This window comes from Eptatretus burgeri, chromosome 10, assembly GCF_056783735.1.
Source record: "Eptatretus burgeri isolate ZD-2024b chromosome 10, Ebu_testis_v1, whole genome shotgun sequence".
Classification (NCBI taxonomy): domain Eukaryota; kingdom Metazoa; phylum Chordata; class Myxini; order Myxiniformes; family Myxinidae; genus Eptatretus; species Eptatretus burgeri.
Genome location: NC_140970.1, coordinates 97,477,193 through 97,498,101, shown reverse-complemented (window position 1 = coordinate 97,498,101; position 20,909 = coordinate 97,477,193). Strand labels below are relative to the sequence as shown.

General features: G+C 41.9%; 2 protein-coding genes across 2 annotated transcripts in view; both read right to left on the bottom strand.

Moving 5' to 3' along the window:
- LOC147019214 (ubiquitin carboxyl-terminal hydrolase 2-like) overlaps positions 1 to 20,909 on the bottom strand; it is a 359,775-nt gene that overhangs the window by 292,478 nt on the left and 46,388 nt on the right. The window lies entirely within an intron of this gene.
- The window catches only part of LOC147019215 (olfactory receptor 4F3/4F16/4F29-like), an 81,437-nt gene that overhangs the window by 28,332 nt on the left and 32,196 nt on the right, over positions 1 to 20,909 (bottom strand). Inside the window, exon 2 of the mRNA XM_085900060.1 lies at positions 4,024 to 4,185. Coding sequence (XP_085756186.1) covers positions 4,024 to 4,185 — 162 coding nt within the window. The remainder of the gene's footprint in view (positions 1 to 4,023; positions 4,186 to 20,909) is intronic.

Sequence of the window (20,909 nt, the reverse complement as noted above, 5' to 3'; positions counted from 1 at the left end):
GGGGTGTTCCAGACAGTCCTTTCGGAGAGATATGGTGAGGGTATGAACTACCCAAACTCTTCCTAGAGCTGACCGTCCCACCAAACCGAGCAATTGGACAAGGACCTTGGTCAGAGAGGTGACCAAGAATTCAATGACCACTCTGACAGAACTACAGAGTTCCTTAGCTGAGAGGGGAGAACCTGCCAGAAGAAAAATAGTCTCTGCAGCACTTCACAAATCGAAGCTTTATGGGAGAATGGCCATGTGGAAGCCACTCCTCAGAAAAAGGCACTGGACAGTGTGCATGGAGTTTGCAAAAAGGCATGAGAAAAACTCTGAGAGCATAAACCATAAAGCAAAAGATTCTGTGGTATGATGAGACGAAAATAGAACTCTTTGGCCTGAATGCAAAGTGCTACGTCTGGTGGAAACCGAGCACAACTCATCACTCATATACCACCTTCCTACCATAAAGCTGGGTGGTGGCCGTATCATGTTATGGGGATGCTTTACAGCAGCTGGGACTGGAAGACTTGTAAGGATAGAGGGAACAATGAATGGAACCAAATGCAGGTAAATCCTTGAGGAGAACCTTCTTCAGAGTGCAAAAGACTTGAAACTGCGGCAAAGATTGATGTTCGAACAGGCCAATGACCCCAAAGCATACAGCCGTAGCAACACTGGAATGGCTTCAGAACAAGAGTGTGAAAGTCCTTCAGTGGCCCAGCTCAAGCCCAGACTTGAATCCCATTAAGAATCTGTGGAAAGACTTGAAGATTGCTGTTCACCGACGCTCCCCATTCAACTTGATTGATAGAGCTTGAACAAATCTGCAAGGAAGAATGGGAGAAAAATCCCAAATCCAGATGCGCAAAGCTGATACAGACACACCCAAGAAGACTCAAAGCTGTAATCGCTGCCAAAGGTGCTTCAGCAAAGTATTGACTCAGGGGGTTGAATATTTATTGATGCAAGACATTTTAGCTTTTCATTTTTAATTACTTTGTAAAAAAATTCTCACAACACATTTCGACTTTGTCATTATGGGGTGTTTTGTGTAATTCGGTGAGAATTTTTTTAAAACTTTAATCCATTATAAATTCAGGCTGTAACACAACAAAATATGACCAAACTCAAGGGGTGTCAATACTTTCTGAAGGCACTGTAAACACATCAGATGGGTAAGTTGGATTCTCACAGTAAGGTGCCAGTGAAAGACAATTAGCTGCCAACAAAGCTCTGCTCAGCTTTTTCTGATGGCTAATTGCCGAGGGCCGTGCGGCCTTGACTGCCGGGTCGTGTAAGGAAATTGAGGGTGAACGCTGGACCTCTCGTCCACTCCCGGCGAGCAAACGGCTGGTCTGTTGAGGCTCATGTGACTGTTACAATCTTCTTCTTCTTTAACGGCCACAATTATTCCCACATTCCTGTTATTATTATACAATTATTCCCACAACCGTCCCAAGTCAGGCCCAGCCATCATTGCCTATCTTGGCTGTCGATGCTGCATCATCGCACATTTAGCAAGACAATCTCAAATCTTTGGATGCAGCCAGTACAGGTTCTCTCAGCACACATACACAACTGAAGATAAATGTTAGATGTGTAAATGGTCCAACAGATCTTGGAGGAAAAATAAAGCAATGGGTAAAATCAACCCCATCTGATTGATATTACAAAGAGAATATTTGGCAAAAACAGTCACCCCTTTTTGTTTTTGTGGGGTTGGCCAGGAGAACTTTTTCGCCAAGGTCTTTCATGAACCGGCTCGCCATGCATGATTCTTGGCGAAGTAGTTAAAGCAGGAATTTGGAATTTGGCTATGGTGCCGGCGATAGCTTCCCTCCTTATTGTGAAGGAAACCATCATCTACCTCCACCAACTCACGTCAGTAGACGTGATTTTCGTGAAACGTGCCGTGAAACTCACCAATTTTTAACCTCCACCAACTCACGTCAGTAGACAGAATGCCCAGTTTCACGTTCATCCCAGGCACGGCACATACATTGATGAATCGCCCTGCCTGTGAAACACCGGGATGACTGAATCTCGGCCCAGCTATAAACTAACACAGATTAGACAGCTGAGGGGCGTACCTCTTGGCCATCCTGCCAGCCCATGTGACCATTACAATATTATGTTCAGTCGTGTCAAAAGACTTGGGAAAGTCCAGAAAAACACTTGCTGTACGAGAGCAATTATCAGTTGCAAATGTAACTTTATTAATGAAATGCAGAAAGCGTGAGAAGTCATGGGCTTTTCACAAAAACCAAATTGAGAATTTGTAAACATATCACAATGCTTGAAAAAAAATTAGTGTGGATATAGATGAGTTTTTCAGGAATTTTTGTGTAAATGACGTCACCAGATAAATTGGTTGATAATTGTTTAAATCTTGTGGGTCTCCTTTTAAAAAATAGGACCAACTTTTGCTATTTTCATATTTTTTGGAACAATACCATGAACAATGGAAATGTTCGTAATGTGGGTTCAGGGTTTAACAATTTCTAAAACAACACTTCAAATTATAAACAAGAGCTCCTATCTTTTTAACCAGTATAAAAGCCTGTCAAAATGATGAGCTGGAGTTATTTTATTCAAATATATTCAAGGAGACTTGAAGATATGATGTCAAACAGCAAGAAAAAGCATAATTTTAAAACACTACATGTACAAATGTGATCTTTTTTTTATTTTTTTATTTTCTGAGACATTTCATTTCGATGGTACAGCTTCGTGAGAGTGCCGAAGTCTGAAGATTCGGGCTAGTGTCAAGTGTGCATTTATCTTTATTTATTCGACATCCTACAGATATAAATGAACACTCATTTTACACTGCGCGCATTGCATATCACATACCTACCTGTGCCTTGTTTGCGCAAATTTGCTCCCTTTGCTCGGAAGGTTTGCTCCCTTTTTTTTGCTTTTTCTCAATGTTTACTCCCGCGCCCTGTGCCATTGCACCCCTGCATATTTCACTTCCCTGCGCCTTGTATTTATTGTTATTTTTAAAAATGCTTCTGTACAACACACTTGAGGCTTGGTTTGCAAGTCACTGTCTACGCTTCCAATAGAAGAGATGTATTTACTCTTTTATGGAAAAAGTTTTTCGATTAGTGCTGAATTATAAAAGTCAAGAAAAATAGTGTCTATGTCACACCACTTAACAAGTTCCAATGGTATACCGTCTTCACCACAACTCTTTTCCTTCACGAAAGACAACTTTGCCTTGTTACATTCTTCAATGTTCAACTTACCCTTCTTGATGGCAAGGTCCTCTTCCTCCTGCTCATTTTCTATTATCAGTGGACTGTCAAGAAGACTGAAAATGAGTGTACCAGTTCTTAATTCGTTCCACATTGGCACTTCCTTTTACAAGACCTTTTTGGGAAGCAAGAATCTTTATGGATGAATGTCATGATAGTGAAGCTTGGTAATGCATTTTTATTGCATCAGTCCTTCCTTTAATATAACCTTCAATGCAATTATTAGAATGAATAATTAGAATGTTTGAATAAAATTGTTGGAATAAATAGATATTTTAAATATCACAGAGGTTTCGATAAATAAATAAATACACAAATAAATAAATATTTATATAATGTATGGATATTTCGACTATGTGACCACATACCTCAGATTACTCTTGTATCAGGGAAATTGCCAGAGTAAGTGGTCTTGTTATACATGCACTGAGGAGGCAGTACCATACAGAGCAAGCTTGTTGTATAAAACCTCCTGTTTACGAGCTGATATTTTCTGCTATTTAGGTCGATGCGAGTCCAACATATTCCTTCTTTTTTCAGGAGTGTTAACAATTTCAAACCCCTTTTCAGCTTTTCGGTTGACGAGGAATTATCCATTGCGCTTTGTCGCATCATGAAAAGGAAAATGAGTATCTTTCAATCCAACTCGTGCGGTGTAGTCCCATGCTATAATGGGCAGGGACTTTTTAAATGGCCCTTCTCAGACTACAACAGTGCACTTCAACAGTGTCCTCATGTTCAACATTTGTGGGACAGTAGTTGATATTTTACTTACCTGCTGGACAGGAACAGGTAACGTGTCTTGGACCAGAGTGCCGGTTCGAAGGAGATGGTAAAAACCACAAGCAGGTTACAAAAAACTGAAGCTATTATGGTGAGCCACAGCACAATGAAAATGAAGCTTGGTAATGGATTTTCAATCTTCTCACCATGACAGCTGTGAGGAAACAAAAAACAGAAGCTTTGAATAAGAAACGTAATGATGTATATTGGTCTAGTAAAGATTGTTTTTCAGGAAATGAAATAAAAAATTATTAATTCAATAAATCACAAATTATACATACATATATCATACAATTTACTGAGTATTATAAGAATATACAAACATACATACATAATGCATCCTTGGTAGTTCAATAAAATGTATACAAAGTTTAACACTTCAGAAAATTTAATGAAATAGCAAAGAGAGATGAGATGTTGAGTGTTCCTAATAACTAACATATGGTGTTTGCATGTGATGGAATGATTGCACGTCATCAGTCAACTGTCATCAGCACAACAATATAATATGATGGCAGCTTGCTTGTGCTGAGAAAAACACATGCTGATTTTGAAGTGGTGTATTGGAAATCCAAGAACATGTGTGAGATGAAAAGATGATGGATGTGATAAGTTGCAACATGCCCACAAACACAATTAACAATTTTGAGAATCCGTGATGAGTTTGAAGCTGATGGTACAGTGAGAGACAGTGCTTGGATGCTAATTGTTAAAATTTTGAACATCTGTGCACATGAACTAGTTGATGTAACCATTTTTCTCCAAATACTAAACAACGCTCCTTTTTGCGCTATTTAATAAAATTGTTTGAATACAGATATATTTTATATGTTATATGGTTTTCGATATAACTTTAAGACAGTCCAGAGTAAGTTTGTTGTGTAAAATCTCACAGCACGATTTTACAACTGTCCCAGGTCAGGTCCAGCCACCACTGCCTGTCTTGGCGGTCGATGCTTTATCGCAAGTATGGAAAGACTATCTCAAATCTTTGGATGCAGTCAGTGCAGGTTCTCTCAGCACACACACAACTGAAGATAAATCTGAGAAGTGTAAATGGTCTTACAGATTTTGGAGAAGAAAAAAAAAGCAATGGGTCAAATTAACCCCATCTGCCTGATGTTACAAAGATAATATTTGGGAAAAAGTCAACCTTTTCATTTTTGTTCAACAAAAAATTCCTTTGGATTGAATAATCTGTTCAACAACATGCCGTGTCATCACTTCTACTCAAAAACAAGCCAAGCTGAGGATTCATTAATAAAATAAGATGCATAATTAGAAGAAAAACTTTGAATAATTGTATAAACATGCCGTTTCCAAGGTTCATTTGGAATGTTCTGGAAAAGTGGAAATGCTTCTGACATGGTGAAGAAACAGAATCAGTAGCAGTGAACCTTTTCAGAAAGCATGATTGAGAGAAACAGGGATTACCTTGCAAAGGTTGGTGACATTGTCAAATTACTTTCAAAGCTTGGCTTTCCGTTTTGTGGGCACAATGAGGGAAAGGAAGCTAAATTGAAAGGGAATTTCCTTGAATTTTGGGATATATTTTCAAGGAATGACAAAACTTTCAAGACAATGCAGGCTAACCCATATCCAAAGCTTTAATTTCAAAAAGAACAGCTGCAGATCTGCACATGTTTAATTTGCAAATAAATTATACAGGCAGTGAATGAGACAAAGATATTCTTTGCGACAATGACAGATGAGGACAGTTTGTTTTAGATTGAGAACCTCAGTTTGTATCAGATACACAGAAAACCGTGAGATCAGAGAAAGGTTCCTGTGCTTTGTCAACTGCTCGTCTTCCAAAAAATGCAGAAGACATTTCTTCTACTTCTTCTTCTTCTTTCGGCTGCTCCCGTTAGGAGTCGCCACAGCGGATCATCCGTTATGATCCGCATAATGATTTGACATAGGTTTTACGCCGGATGCCCTTCCTGACGCAACCCTGGTCGCCTCTTACGACACAGGGATATGGTACACCTATTTTAACCAGGGTATACACCGGCCCAGTATACTGGTACTCATTTCGCCGACCTCGGAAGGATGACAGGCTGAGTCAACCTCCTGGTGTATTAATTCAGTGGCCCAACGGGGCTTGAACTCAGGACCTTTTGGATCCCAAGCTGCTGCCCAAACCACTGCACCAACACCAGGCTGCAGAAAACATTTATACTGCCATAAAAAAGCTTTGGAGACAAAATGATTGCAAAATTTGCCGATAGTTGTCCAATCTTATGATGGTGCGATCAGGACAGTTTGCAGCTGGGTTGAGATTCAAACCCAGGCTGGAAAGCTTAGAGGTGAATGTCTGTACCTCTACACCTTGGTTTTTCAAACCCAGGGGCACGACCCCAAGTGGGGTCGACGAGCAAATTTTGTGGGGTTGCGAGAATCCACTTGCAGCGAAAAAAAATTGTATATTTTCGATCAGTGTTCACTTTTACGGGATGTAATATTAACGGTTCGTTCAAAGTATGGGAACCGGCGCAACATGACGCTTGGAATGGGATCCAGACAATGCGCGGGCTCGCTGAAGGGCGGTTAATTTTGTCGGGAAATTAGTGGTTTGATCCACGGCCTCTCAGACTCAGACCCTGACTCTATCATTAACGTCTATTCACGTCTCCACGTACGAATCGAGACCTTATTTGTGATGGAAGCACCGGCCACCAGCAAATCTCGAGAACGTTCTTACCAGGATAAATTTCTGGACCTTGAATTTTACAACGTGGTGGATAAAAGTGGGGGCACAGAGGCCTCAGTGTGTGATTTGTTTCGAAGTGCTTTCTACGGAGTCTATGAAACAAAATAAGTTGCAGAGGCATTTGACTACAAAACATGCGCCTTATCAGGATAAGGAGAGAGCGTTCTTTGAGAGAAAACTTCTTACACTCAAGAATACGCGTTTTGAGAGAGAGGGTACATGCCATCAGACCAATTTTCGGGTATTAGAGGCCTCGTATCGAGTGTCGCTCCATGTTGCCAAGACTAAAAAGCCTGACTCCATTGCGGAAGAACTCGTGCTGCCATATGCAAAGGACATGGTATCTCTGATGGTTGGGGAGGAAGCAGCGAAGAAACTGGCAGTTATACCCCTCTCTGAAAACACCATCCAACGCACAATTGAAGAAATGAGCCTGGACGTAACGGCTCAGGTCGTACAGAAGATCAAGGAATCGCCGTGGCACACCATACAGTTGGACGAGTCCACTGATATCGCATTGTACGCGCAACTCATCGTCTGGGTCCGCTTCATCAAGGCTGATAACTTTGTCGATGAGCCTCTGCTCATCAAACCATTGGAGGCCACCACCAAAGGCGAGGACATTTTTGGGAAAGTAGAGCAGTTTTATCGTGACCATGATCTGGACTTCGGAAAGTTGCTCGGTTCTACAACAGACGGCGCACCAGCAATGTTAGGAGTGCATTCTGGATTCAAGGCTAAATTGCTTGAGGTGGCTCCTCAGACCTCCATGGTACACTGCATGATTCTCTGAGAAGCGCTCGCCTCTCGTACTTTGCCAGAAACCTTGCAGAGCGTGCTCTCAGAAGTCGTAAAAATGGTGAATCGCATCAAATCGAGCGCCCTCAACACTAGGTTATTCAGGCTATTCTGCCAGGAGATGGACGACGACCATTAGAATTTACTATTCTACACTCAAGTCAGATGGTTATCTTGAGGAAACCTTCTTCTGCGCGTTTACGAGCTCAAAGATGAACTGAAGGAGATATTAAGCACACAAGGGAAAACGGCATGGGTAGCATTGCTTGAGTCGGACTCATAGCTGTCAGAACTGTGCTATCTAGTTGACATCTTTGAACGTCTAAATGTCCTCAACCACTCCCTCCAAGGCAAAGACGCCAACCTCATGATTTTTCATGACAAAATGAGCGGATTTCTGGCGACTCTAAAATTACTGGCAGACAAAGCAGCTGTTAAGCACTTCAGCCTTTCCCCCCGTCTGGTGGAGCATCTAACGACCTGCCAGTACGATGATAATGAGCTCGACAGTCTTTCTGGGGAGATAGCACGTCACCTTCGGTCGCTCATTGAACAGTTCGAGCACTATTTCCCTGAGCTGGATGTGCAGTCCTTTTCTGTGGTTTGGGACCCTTTCACGGCTCCACTGGACTCGATTGCTGATGAAGATGATACAGCACAGGAAGAGCTTGTACAGCTCCAGCAGGATTCAGGAGCGCAGGCTCTTGCGCGGACGAATTCGTTGTCGACATTCTGGTGCAAAATGCTGCCGTCGTACCCGACCCTGTCACGGCGCGCCATTAAGGTTCTCATGCCATATCCTTCATCATACTTTTATGAGTAGTCGTTCTCCACCATGGTGGTGATTAAAACAAAGTACAGAAATCACCTAGAAATGGAGCATGATATGATCCTGGCATTGTCATCTACTTCTCCACGAATAGAGAAGTTGGTTTCTGAAAAACAGGCTCATCCTTCTCACTGATGTATCTAAATGTCATTCGGACTAAACTTCTGAAACATTCAACTGTACTATTTTGATACTGTTGGCTATTCTCAGTTTACTCGTCTATGAAAACATGATGATAGTGAATAAAGTAAACAGTAAATGTTCTTGTGTCATATGAAATCTTATCTTATATATTATGAATTGGGTTTTGAATCTTTTGGGTCGCGCGATGCAGAGAGGTTCTGAAATTGGGTCGCCACTAAAAAAAGTTTGAAAACCACTGCTCTACACCATCCTGCCAGTCCAAATTTGAGGAAGAATTATATATTAAGACTGTTTATGCATGTATAACACCTGGGAAACATTATTTCTAAAGTGCTCGATTATGTTTACTGGCAGGCACTCCCACCTTCGGTGGGCAATATGCTGCAGCACAGTCTTGGAAATGCAAAGATATTTATTGGTCACAACATATTGTCACATCAGATAGCCTCCGTTAACACATCTATTTGTCTCGAAAATAGCCAAACAGTTTCTAATTACTGCATTTACTTTAACAAATGTACTCTTTACAATTCCCCTAGGATGCCAAAATGAACCAAAATTAATGGCAACACACACAGGAGGCAGATGGGTTGAACACATTTCTTACCTTTTTGAAATATATTTATAAAGAATACGGCGGAATGGGTGGTGTTTGTTTCCAGACATGTCTGGGCGGTATTTATAGTATAACTGGTATAAAATGGAATTCAGACATCATTTTGATTTCATCTTCACTGTTATTCGACGCAGAAGCATTTTTATGAGACAGTATAAATCATAAATAACACCCCACCGCACATCTGCCTTCCCTTCCTCTTACCTCTCGTGGCCAGCCCTCACCCTCCCTCTCTCCTTACCCTCACTTTCCTCTCTCTTCTTCCCTTCACTTTCCTCCCTCTCTCTCCTCTCTCCTCTCTCTCCTCAATCTCCTCTCTCTCTCCCCCTTCCCCCTCCCCCCTCCCTCCCCTCTCTCTCCTCTCTCTCTCCTTCCCCTCCCTCTCCCCCCAATAGTATTCCCAGTGAAGCAACAGGTGGTATTTGCTTGTGAAGAATATGGGGGAAATGTATAAGGGACGAACAGTCCAAGCGAAACATAAAGAAACAAACAGGGAAATGGATACACACAGACTTATGTGCAATGAATAACAAATATACCCTGCTCAGGTGCCGCCAATACTGATTTACATGAAGAATAAGGGGGCAAGTGAGGTCTTGGATGGCACAAAGTGACGGGTATATGTAGGTCGCTGGCGCACAGGCAAAGTGCTGCTCGGGACAGGCATTATCGCAGAAACGATGCAGTGGAAGAAGGCAGAAGATGAAAGAAATGATTGCAGTGCAGCAGAGGTAAGGCAAGAGATGCATTTTTCCTGAATGTCAAACTCCAACCCTTCATGCGTGTCGAGCACCAGTCCCCATGACTCTCTGTACGATCTCCCGACCTTCTCCTCCACTCCCGGTCCTCTGGCCTGCCCTCCTTACTCTAGGACTGCCTTTTTCCTGCAGCAAACCCCGTGATTGGCCATCCGCTCTTTGAGGGAGGTCCATTATTCGTGGCCGGGATAAAAAATAACAGTCTGCTGTGCTCCATAACTTATTTTTCTGCCATTGCTCACACATATTGGCCAGGCAGATTGGTAATGTCCAACCAATCCACTTAAATGTCCCTAGGCATTTCAAATTCCTCACCTGTCCTCACCGTGCTGAAGGTCAGACATTTTACAACCTTACTCTGTCTACACTGTCTAGAAATTGCATACACTGCCTCCTCAGCATCACATTTTACAAGACAATGAAATGGAAGATCAAATACTGCATTGTAGTGATCTGAATGAACCTGAATAAGTAAAGAGCAAAGATGCAGTCATCAGGAGGAACTTGGAGAGGATTTGGGTTTCAGCTGCTACTCCACAACCCTCAAGCCCATCCAGACGCAGCCAAGTGAGCCTTACAGAAAACTTTCTGCAATAGTTCACTTCTCATTTGACAGACAAAAATAACAAAAAAGAGAAACAAGTGGAAGTACATTCAAAGTACACCGTCCCCATGCCAAATAAATAAATAACAAATCCTCCAGCACGTGACATGGACATGGAATTGGGAGGGAGTGGTGCATTTCTGAGGTGATGTGAACAAATGATACTTATTTGTCATGCAGCAAATGGAGACAGAATTGAGAGGGAGTGGTGTCCAATAATTGATTGAATAATTATAATTAATTGCATTATTAAAATAAATAAATGAGAGTAAAATAATTAATTTCTTAATCAATTGGCTCATAGCATACCAAAACCACCACTGCTTCATCCGGAAACGACTTTTTGAAAATTAAGTCATACATCTGAAAATGAATAATTAATCGATTAATCAATAAATAAAAATGACTCTTAAGAGCAAAATCACTTGATCAATGTCATATGTCATATATATGTCCAAATATCAGCTTCCGAGCTCAAAAGGTGCCTGAGATATTGCCCAGATGAGAAAGAAAATAAATAAGTAATGAATAAATCGTTAATAATCAAGTATTCTATCAATTAATTGATTAAACAATAAATAAAAAATAACGTTTTGGCAAAGCACATCTTCACTTTTGTCCCAAAAACTCAGCTTCCGAACTTAAAGGATGGCTGAGATATCGCCGAGACAAACAAGAAAGAAAATAATTGATTGATTTATTGAAAATACCCTTGAGAGCCAAATTACGTGTTCACCGTCATGGCCAAATATCAGTTTCTGAGCTTTTTTTTGTGTACCTTGTCAAGGCTCATACGAGAGCTAACATACAACGCACAGCAAGGGGGGCAAGAGACAAGAGGGGCGAGAGTGGGACGGACAAAGCAGTGGGGAACAGAGAGGGGGAGAGGAATGGGGCGGGGAGCACTGGGTATACAAGATGAACATTACAGGGTCTTTCAGGAAGAAAACAGGGAATTTAAAGGAGGTGGATTTAGGGTGGATTAACGGGGGTAGAAAAGATCGAGGATTTGGATGGGGGACGATAAGAGGTGGTGATGAACAGCTATTCTGAAGGCCTGGAGGGAAGAATGGGATTGAACAGAGTGAGGGAGTATATTCCAAGGGCGGGGGAAAAAGAGGAATGAAAGAGTGAAGGTGAGCAGTGATTCGTGATGTTGGCAGTTTTACCAGATGGTAGTTTAATGAGCAGACCTTGAGCTCCCTGCAGAAATATGGTGGGGACAAATCGCAGAAAGAGCAGGGGCGGAGGGGGGGGCGAGACCGGGGAGGAGATGGTGGAAGACAAAAAGACCACCAACATGCCTGCGGTGAGAGAGTGAGAGGCCCAAAGACTCAGCCTCATCACGGGAGATTCCAATGATCCAAAATGCTTTGGTTTCCGCAGCGTGAAGCCGAGAAAGGTGGGAGGCAGGAGCACCAGCCCAGAGGGGAGAGCAGTACTCCATCAGGTTGCAGACAAAAGCTTTGTATATGGTCAGGAGCTCAGGTGGGCCAAGGAAGGACTTTGCATGACGGGGGATTCCCAGTCGGCGACTGGCTTTTGAGACCAAGTTGGAAATGTGGCTTTCCCAGGAAAGATCATGGCAGATAGTGAGACCCAGAAGCTTGAAAGAAAGGACTTCTCCCAGAGGATTGTTGAAAAAGTATATGGGGGCTTTTTCGAAAAAGTCGTTATGGAGAGACAAAGTGAAAGTGTGAGATTTGTCCGGATTGAAAAATATGTTCCACGTGTTGGACCAGTTTGTGATTTTACTCAGATCTGCAGAGAGCGAAGAAGCTGCTGCTTGCTGGTCTGAGGGATGACAGATGGTACGGCAGAGAGTGGAGTCATCAGCAAAGAGATAAAGAGGATTTTCCAGAGAGTCGGAGAGATCATTGATGAAAACCAGATAAAGAACAGGGCCCAGAACACTGCCTTGAGGAACTCCAGCCTGGACAGGAAGAGGGGATGAAAGAACTCCATTTAGGGCCACACGCTGACTGCAACAGGAGAGGAAGTCTGCCAGCCATGAGTGGAGATGGCCTTGGATACCATAGGAAGAGAGTTTGGTGAGCAGGGCAGGTTGCCAGACCATGTCAAAAGCACACGAGATGTCTAGGGATATGGCTCTGATTGCATGTCTGGCATTGAGGACCTCCATCCATTGTTGGGAGAGCAGAAGCAGCATCTCCAGGGTGGAGTGACCTGTTCTGAAACCAAATTGATGATGAAAAAAATTACCCCCTTGTGGGAGTGACTGTCATCTCTGCGAGAAAATATATAGCCTCCTGAAGGTAGGGCAGTTTTTGCAAACTTTGAAGTCACGTCACGGGAAAAAGAAAGCGAATATCGAAAATCCGGCACTACAAAATTTAGATATTGTCCCATAGATTTATATGCCACAATCAAATTCAAGATCGCTTCAGAAATGTAGGAGATAGATTTTGAAAATCGTCATTTTCGCATGAAAATCGTCATTTTCGCATGAAAATCGTCATTTTCGCATTTTTTGCCAACTTTGAAGTCACGTGAGACGAAAACGAAAGCGAATATCGAAAATCCGGCCTGATCAAATTTAGATATTGTCCCATTGATTCATATGCCACAATCAAATTCAAGATCGCTTGAGAAATGTAGGAGATAGATTTTGAAAATCGCCATTTTCGCATGAAAATCGTCATTTCGCATTTTTTGCCAACTTTGAAGTCACATGACACGAAAACGAAAGCGAATATCGAAAATCTGACCTGATCAAAATTTAGATATTGTCCCATAGATTCATATGCCACAATAAAATTCAAATCGCTTGAGAAATGGCAGAGGAGATAGAATTTGAAAATCGTCATTTTCGCAAATTCAAAGGCCTCATGACCTTGACCTTGACCTTCGGTGACCTTGAAAGTCATACCATCGTGTACGTCTCCGACCTCTATCAGGATCACTAATGACCAGATCTCCCGCTTCAACTTCATTGTGGACGGACGGATGGATCGTCACCTCTCCTCTCAACACCAATATTATTAGGTCATGCTCGAAGAGATGACCAAAAAAGGGCCTGAGATATTGCCCAGATGAGAAATAAAATAAATAAGTCAATATTAAATCAATAATAATCAAGTAATCTATCAATTATATTGTTGATTAATCAAAAACAAAAAATAACGTTTTTGGCAAAGCATATCTTCACTTTTGTCCCCAAATTTCAGCTTCCGAGCTCAAAGGACGGCTGAGATATCACTGGGACAAACAAGAAAGCAAGACAAGTAGTGGTACATTCAAAGTACACCACCCCCATGCCAAATAAATCAGCAAATCCTCCAGCATGTGACATTGCCGGGGCACGTTCGGCGCCCTGCGATGCTGCCGTGCAGCATATGGAGATGTAAATGGGAGGGAGTGGTGTACAATAATTGATTATTTGATTGATTGCATAACTAAAATAAATAAATAATAATCGTAAAATAATTAATTTCTTCATCAATTGGCTCATAGCATACGAAAACCACCACTGTTTCATCCAAATCCGTAACTTTTTGAAAATTAATAATTGATTAAATGATTAATCAATAAATCAAAAATACCCTTTATAGCCAAATCACTTGTTCACTGTCGTGTCCAAATATCAGCTTCCGAGCTCAAAAGGTGCCTGAGATATTGCCTAGATGTGAAACAAAATAAATCAGTAATTAATAAATTCATTGATGAATCAATAAACGTTCATCGTCGTGGCCAAATATCAGTTTCTGAGCTCAAAAAATGCCTGAGATATTGCCCAGATGAGAAATAAAATAAATAAGCAAAAAATAAATTGATAATTAAGTGACTTCTGGTTCCGGCTTTTGAGATGATGGCTGGTTCTCTCAGGGGTCTCTGCCGACGTTCTCAAAGTCAAGTTTCCAGTCGTTACTTGTCACGTTTTAACTGTTAATTTTGTTACCTACATGTTTACTGTGTGTTCCTAGTTCGGTTTTGTTTCAAAAATTGTGATATTTTGTGAGTTTTCGTCGACCTTGAGGCCGACCCATTTTTCCCGTCTCGGTGTACGATCGTTTTTATTTGTATTCTCTCCCTATTACCATCAATTTCTATTTTCCCCACTTTTCCCACTGCCCCCCCCCATCTACCCCTCCCAACTACACCTTCTGTTTCTTGTCTTGAAATTAAAAAAAACCCGATCAAAAACAAGTCTGGAGACGGCGATGGTTCACGAGCAATGTACACGGTTCGCCTTTTTTATTTTTTGAGCTTCGAGGGGATGCTACGGGCAAACTGGCGGGAATCGGGAAAAATGTAAATGATGAAAGTTGTAGCAATCGAAGAGCACTACAAATCGACCATGAATTGCGAAATCCTAAACGTAGTTCGCCTTTTTATTTTTTTTTATGGCAGGAATCGGGGAAAAACGTAAATGATGAAAGTTGTAGTACTCGAAGAGCACTACTTACATACCAACTTTCATTCGAAACAGTTGAAAACCCGAGGAGCTCGATGCCCAATTTATTGATTTTTTTGACATTTTCTAAGTTTGTGACCTTGTGACGAAAATGAAAAATCGAGCTCCGTGGGGCTATGCGGGTGCCATTGGGCTAAACAAATACCGAAACCCCTGCCAGATTCGACAAACCCCCTCAGAGATGTGACTTGAAACCGGCTACCCCCTAAAAACACGTTTTTTGGGCGTGGCTCCGCCCATAATGGTCGCACCACGCCCATTCGCCGGAAAACACAACTAGATCATGATATAAACCTCCCACCCAAATTTTATCAAGATCGGATCAAAACCCACGGGGTTATGCTCGGGTCAGACAGACAGACAGACAGACAGACAGACAGACATACACACACACACACACACCCATAACGAATATAGTGGTCACTTACTGACTTATGAACCAAAAAACAAAAACCCTTTCTCCCTCCATACCCACAAGTACCAATCCTTCTTCTTCTTCCTCTCATTCTCCTTCTTCTTCCCCCTCCTGCAAGCACACCATCTTCCTTCTATTTGAGCTGACCCACTCTCACCATTACCTTCACACTTTCATCCATTCCCTAATCTTACGTAATCTTCAAAAATCTTTGAATTTTTTTTCCTTGTATCCTTTCTAACTATACACCTCCCGAAACTAGTCTCTCCACCCTCTTTCTACTACTTTTCATCGACACATCAGTTTTCACTCTGGATTTGCCAATCCAAATTCACCATACACCACCACGATTTTACTTCAACCTTTCCTTTTCTGAATCTTACTCAATTCTCAATAAAATAAAAATAAAAATAATAAATCAATGCACTTCTAACTATACACCTCCCGAAACCAAGCTGTTCCTGCTGGATCTGTTTCTACCCTTTGTGTTTGCTGATCCAAATTCACTATTCACCTCACAATTTTTTTCTTCAACCTTCCTTTACCGAATCGTATGCAATCTTTATCAAAAAAAATAATAATAAAATAAAAAATAAACCAATGTCACCCGCAGGGTGACCCGTATCTTGCCAAAAGGTGACCACGTGTGACTTCTTTAAGGTCACACTGAGGTGAACAGAGCTGCTATCCACCAGGAGCGACTCCTTGAGGAATATCTGTCTACGAGAGATTCCGATGAGAATCGTTCTACAGAGTAACCATGAAAAATATGTGTTTGCCTCATAACGTCACCAAATGACGTCATAATGTCTCAAGCTTGACATATCTAGAAAGCACTCATTGAGGTGTTCAATTTGAGGTACTACACGATATGGTTCCTAAAACTTGAAAATTTGACCTTGGGGTCAAATATGTTTGACCTCAGGTGCTAACCATGAAGGTCAAGGCCAATCACCACCAAAAACTAATCAGCTGAGCGCCAGACCATGAACTATATTCCCATGAAGTTTGGAGACGATTAGATTAAAATTACTCAAAAAAATAAGGGTTTCGTCGACTCCCTTGATTTGCGAGAAAGTGACCTTGACCTTTGACCTTGACCTTCAAAATTTTGTACACTGAAAGGGACCTCTATAGGCCTCTGATATGCGAAGTTACAAAAATTTCCAATGATAACTGTGCTCTGCAGAATTTTTTATACGTGATTACAGACAAACAAGCAAACAAAAAAAACAAAACATACAAGCTGACTAACATATCTTGCAAAAACTTCGTTTTGGCAAGATAAAAATAATCTATCAATAATTCCAGCAATCTGTGTGTGTGTGTGTGTGCGTGTGCGTGTGCGTGTGCGTGTGCGTGTGCGTGTGCGTGTGTGTGTGTGTGACCGCTGTTTCTCGACAACCACTGGTCCGATCTAATTGTAACTTGCCAGCTATATTGCTGGGGACCTGAGTATGTGCCTTTTCAAGGTTTGATATTAATCGGACAAGTGCTTCCCAAGTTATGGCCATTTATTTACCAAACCAATGACACGATACGTTGCTGTGTAGGCATGGCCGTTGGGGAAGAGATCCTCAGTTACTAATGGCAGGACACATTGCTTGGTGTTTTGCACCCACAGTATCTATCTTCTATCTATAAGTCCAGCAATCTCTGTTTGTTTGCCTTTTCAAGGTTTGAAATTAATGTGGAAATTAATGTGGACAAGTGGTTCCCAAGTTATGGCCAAGTTCCCCATTACGGGTTACAACGTATGGACTTCCGGATAGTGATGACTTGCTGTATTCTAATAATTTCTCGATTTCTTATACGCATTTGTAAATAAACACAATGCCCCAATCGAGTCATCGTTTACGAGAGTGAAGGAACGGCCTGTGTGGTTGTTTGAAAGTTTTTTGGGTTTTTTTGCACGTACGGCCACGCACGTATGAGCATGCGAGAGCGAAGGAACGGCCTGTGCGGTTGTTGTTTCTGGCACGCGGTTTGAAATTAATATATATTTTTTTCCACGTACGGCCACGCACATACGGGCAGACACGAGTAATAATATTTATAATAAAAATGGTCTCTGATAATGCTTCATTTTCCTCTTTCACACGTGTGGTTCTCATTACTGTATCATAATTCACTACTCTTTTTCTATTTCAACAGACTACTCTCAATTCGACCTTTCATTCATACCTTATCTAAAAAATCCAACTGTTACAACGTTTCTTCTCTCCATTTACTGAATTCGTCATGATTGCATCCCTCTTGTAATGTCTTAGGTCGCATCTCTGAACTAAAAATTAAAAAAACCCAGTTTGCTATGAATGTTCATTTTCCATAAATCGTCCTTTTATTTTTTTCCAACTTCAGTGCCAATTCACCCCTCTCACCCCTCCCTGTCAAAGCAACCATCACAGTCTTTCCCCTCCAAGCTTCCCTCTCACCTTTCTCAAAAACTCCCCCCTGACCTTTCTCCCTTCATTCACCCCCTCACTCACCCTTTTCAAAGTTACCCTACCTCACATGCACAAAGCTGTCTCCTTCCCCTGCCCTCTCTCCATCTTATCACTCCACCGCGTCAAATCCTCAACTGCCTTCTGCCACTCTCCTATTACTCCCAACTGTACCTCAACCCAGCACCACAGAGCCTTTACTCCTCCTCATACGGCCCTCTCCCCGAGCTCTTCTGCAATCACCCACACTCTTTCAACAACTCTCCTTCCCTCCCCCCCCTTCCTCCCTCTCCTACCCTCCCCCTCCCCTCCCTCCCCTGCACCCAAAGCCTCCTCCCCTCCCTCTTCCTTAACACTGTGGACCTCAAACATCTGGGGCCTTCGCTCAAACCTGACAGATCTTTCCATCTCGGTTTCCACTGACAAACCAGACATAATCTGCCGAACAGAAACTTTCCTCCTTTCAGACGTCTCTGACGCCCGATTATATCTCTCTGGTTACTCCCTCCTCCGGTATAACAGGCCTTAACCTTGTCCTGGTGGTGGAGTTATTCTCTTCATCAAACACTCTATTCCTCACTCTCCATGGACTGCCTTCATTTCCCCACACCTCCAGGAATACCTCTGGCTATGGCTTCCCCTCCACGCTCACCTCATGTATATATATATGTGTGTTGTACCATCCACCAAACAGTGATGACTCCATTTACACCTCACTGTCCGAAAGCATGGAACAATTTCTATCCTCTCATCTGAACTCTCTTTTCCTCGTATGTGGTGACTTCAATTGTCATCATGCCAGTTGGCTGGGTGTGGGTACCTCTTTCACCTGTCATGGCACTTCAGCAAAGCACTTCTGCGACTCATTGTGACTGACTCATTCGGTCAACCTCCCGACCCGGATCTCAAAAAATGGTGCTCCATTTCTTATGGATCTGATTTTGACAAATTTCCCTGAAAATATCTGCTGTTCTTCCTCTAATCCAATTGGTTCTTCTGACCACATGCTTGTCAAAGTCGACATCTCTCTGGCTGTTTTTGGAAAACCACCTCAGTGCTGTCGAGTCTGACATTTCACTCAGGCTGACTGGCAGGGTCAACAACCAGCCATAAAACATCCAGACTGGTCTCCAATCGCTACTTTCTCCAACATCAACTCATCCTGGGAATTTTATCAAAGAAACTTGTTCTCCCTTATGCACAGATTTATCCCATCTCAGCTTCAGTTGTCATACCCTTCCTCCCACCCATGGTTCACTGAAGCTTGTGGTGAGGCAGTTGTACTGAAACAACTTGCCTTTGCCTCATGGAAAGCAAACCCAACTGACAGGAATTTCAGTTCCTTCCATCAAGCTCGGAACAAGTGTGTATCTACGCTCAGGAGAGCCAGAAAACATCTTTCGAATCTCAAGTGTGAACTCTCAAACCTCTCTCTCTCCTCCAAATCCTGGTGGCATCAAATCAAATCTGTTTCTGGTGTCTGTTCCCCCTCCATCTCTCCCTTACCTCAAATGACTGCACTGCTGACACTGCACGTAAAAACGCTGAATTCCGAAACTCGGTGTTTGCATCTAAATCTTATGCCCGAACCCCATCGTTTTCTGGACGCAACTTTCCCAGTCGCACCCAACTGGCCCTGGATTCTGTGTCCTTTTCTTTTGACAAGGTGGAGAGTTTGCTGTCAAACCTCGACTCAGATTCTGCAACCGGTTCAGACGGCATCAGCCCACGTGTCTGAGAAACCAACTCTGCTGGTCTTGCTCACCCTCTCTCCGACTCTCTGGAAAATCGTCTTTATGCCTTTGCTGATGAGTTCACCCTCTGTCATACCATCTCTCGTCGCTCAGACTGACATGCAGCAGCTTCTTCGGTCTCTGCAGATCTGGATAAAATCACAAAATTGGTCCAACACATGGAACATGTCTTTCAATGCTGACAAATCTCACACTCTCACTATGTCTCTCAGGAAGGACCGTTTGGAACCCTGCCTCCCCCCATATACTTTCTCAACAATCCTCTGGAAGAAGGCCTTTCATTCAAGCTTCTGGATCTCACTATCTGCCATGATCTTTTCTGCAAAAGCCACATTTCCAACCTGGCCTCCAAAGCCAGTCGTTGACTGGGCATCCTCCGTCGTGTAAAGTCCTTCCTCAGCCCACCTGAGCTCCTGACCACATACAAAGCTTTTGTCCACAGCCTGACGGAGTACTGCTCTCCCCTCTGGGCTGGTGCTCCTGCTTCTCACCTTTCTTGGCATCACGCCGTGGAACCCAAGGCATTTTGGATCGTTGGCATCTCTCACGGTGAGGCTGAGTCTTTGGGCCTCTCACTCTCTCACCCAGGCATGTCGGTGGTCTTTCTGTCTTCTGCCGTCTCCTCTCTGGTCTTGCCCCCCCTACTCCCCCGCTCTGTCTGTGATACGTCACTCCATATTTCCACAGGGCACTCAAGATCCGCCAGCAACCCCCTTCTGGTAAAACTACCAAAATCACGAATCAATGCTCACCTTCATTTTTTCATTCTTCTTTGTTCCTGCCTTTGGAATAAACTTCCACACTCTCTTCAATCCCATTCTTCCCTCCAGATCTTCAAAACAGCTGTTCAGAACCACCTCTTATCTTCCCCCTTCCAAAACCACGATCTTTTCTCCCGCCGTATATATATATATATATATATATATATATATATATATATATATATATATATATATATATATATATATATATATATATATATATATATATATATATATATATATATATATACACATATATATATATATATATATATATATATATATATATATATATATATATATATATACACATATATATATATATATATATATATATATATATATATATATATATATATATATATATACACATATATATATATATATATATATATATATATATCTATATGTATGTATATATATATATATATATATATATATATATATATATATATATATATATATATATATATATATATATATATATATATATATATATATATATATATATATATATATATCTTCTTCCTCTTTCGGCTTGCTCCCGCTAGGGGTCGCCACAGCGGACCAACTGTCTCCATTTTGCTCTATCCTCCACATCTTCCAT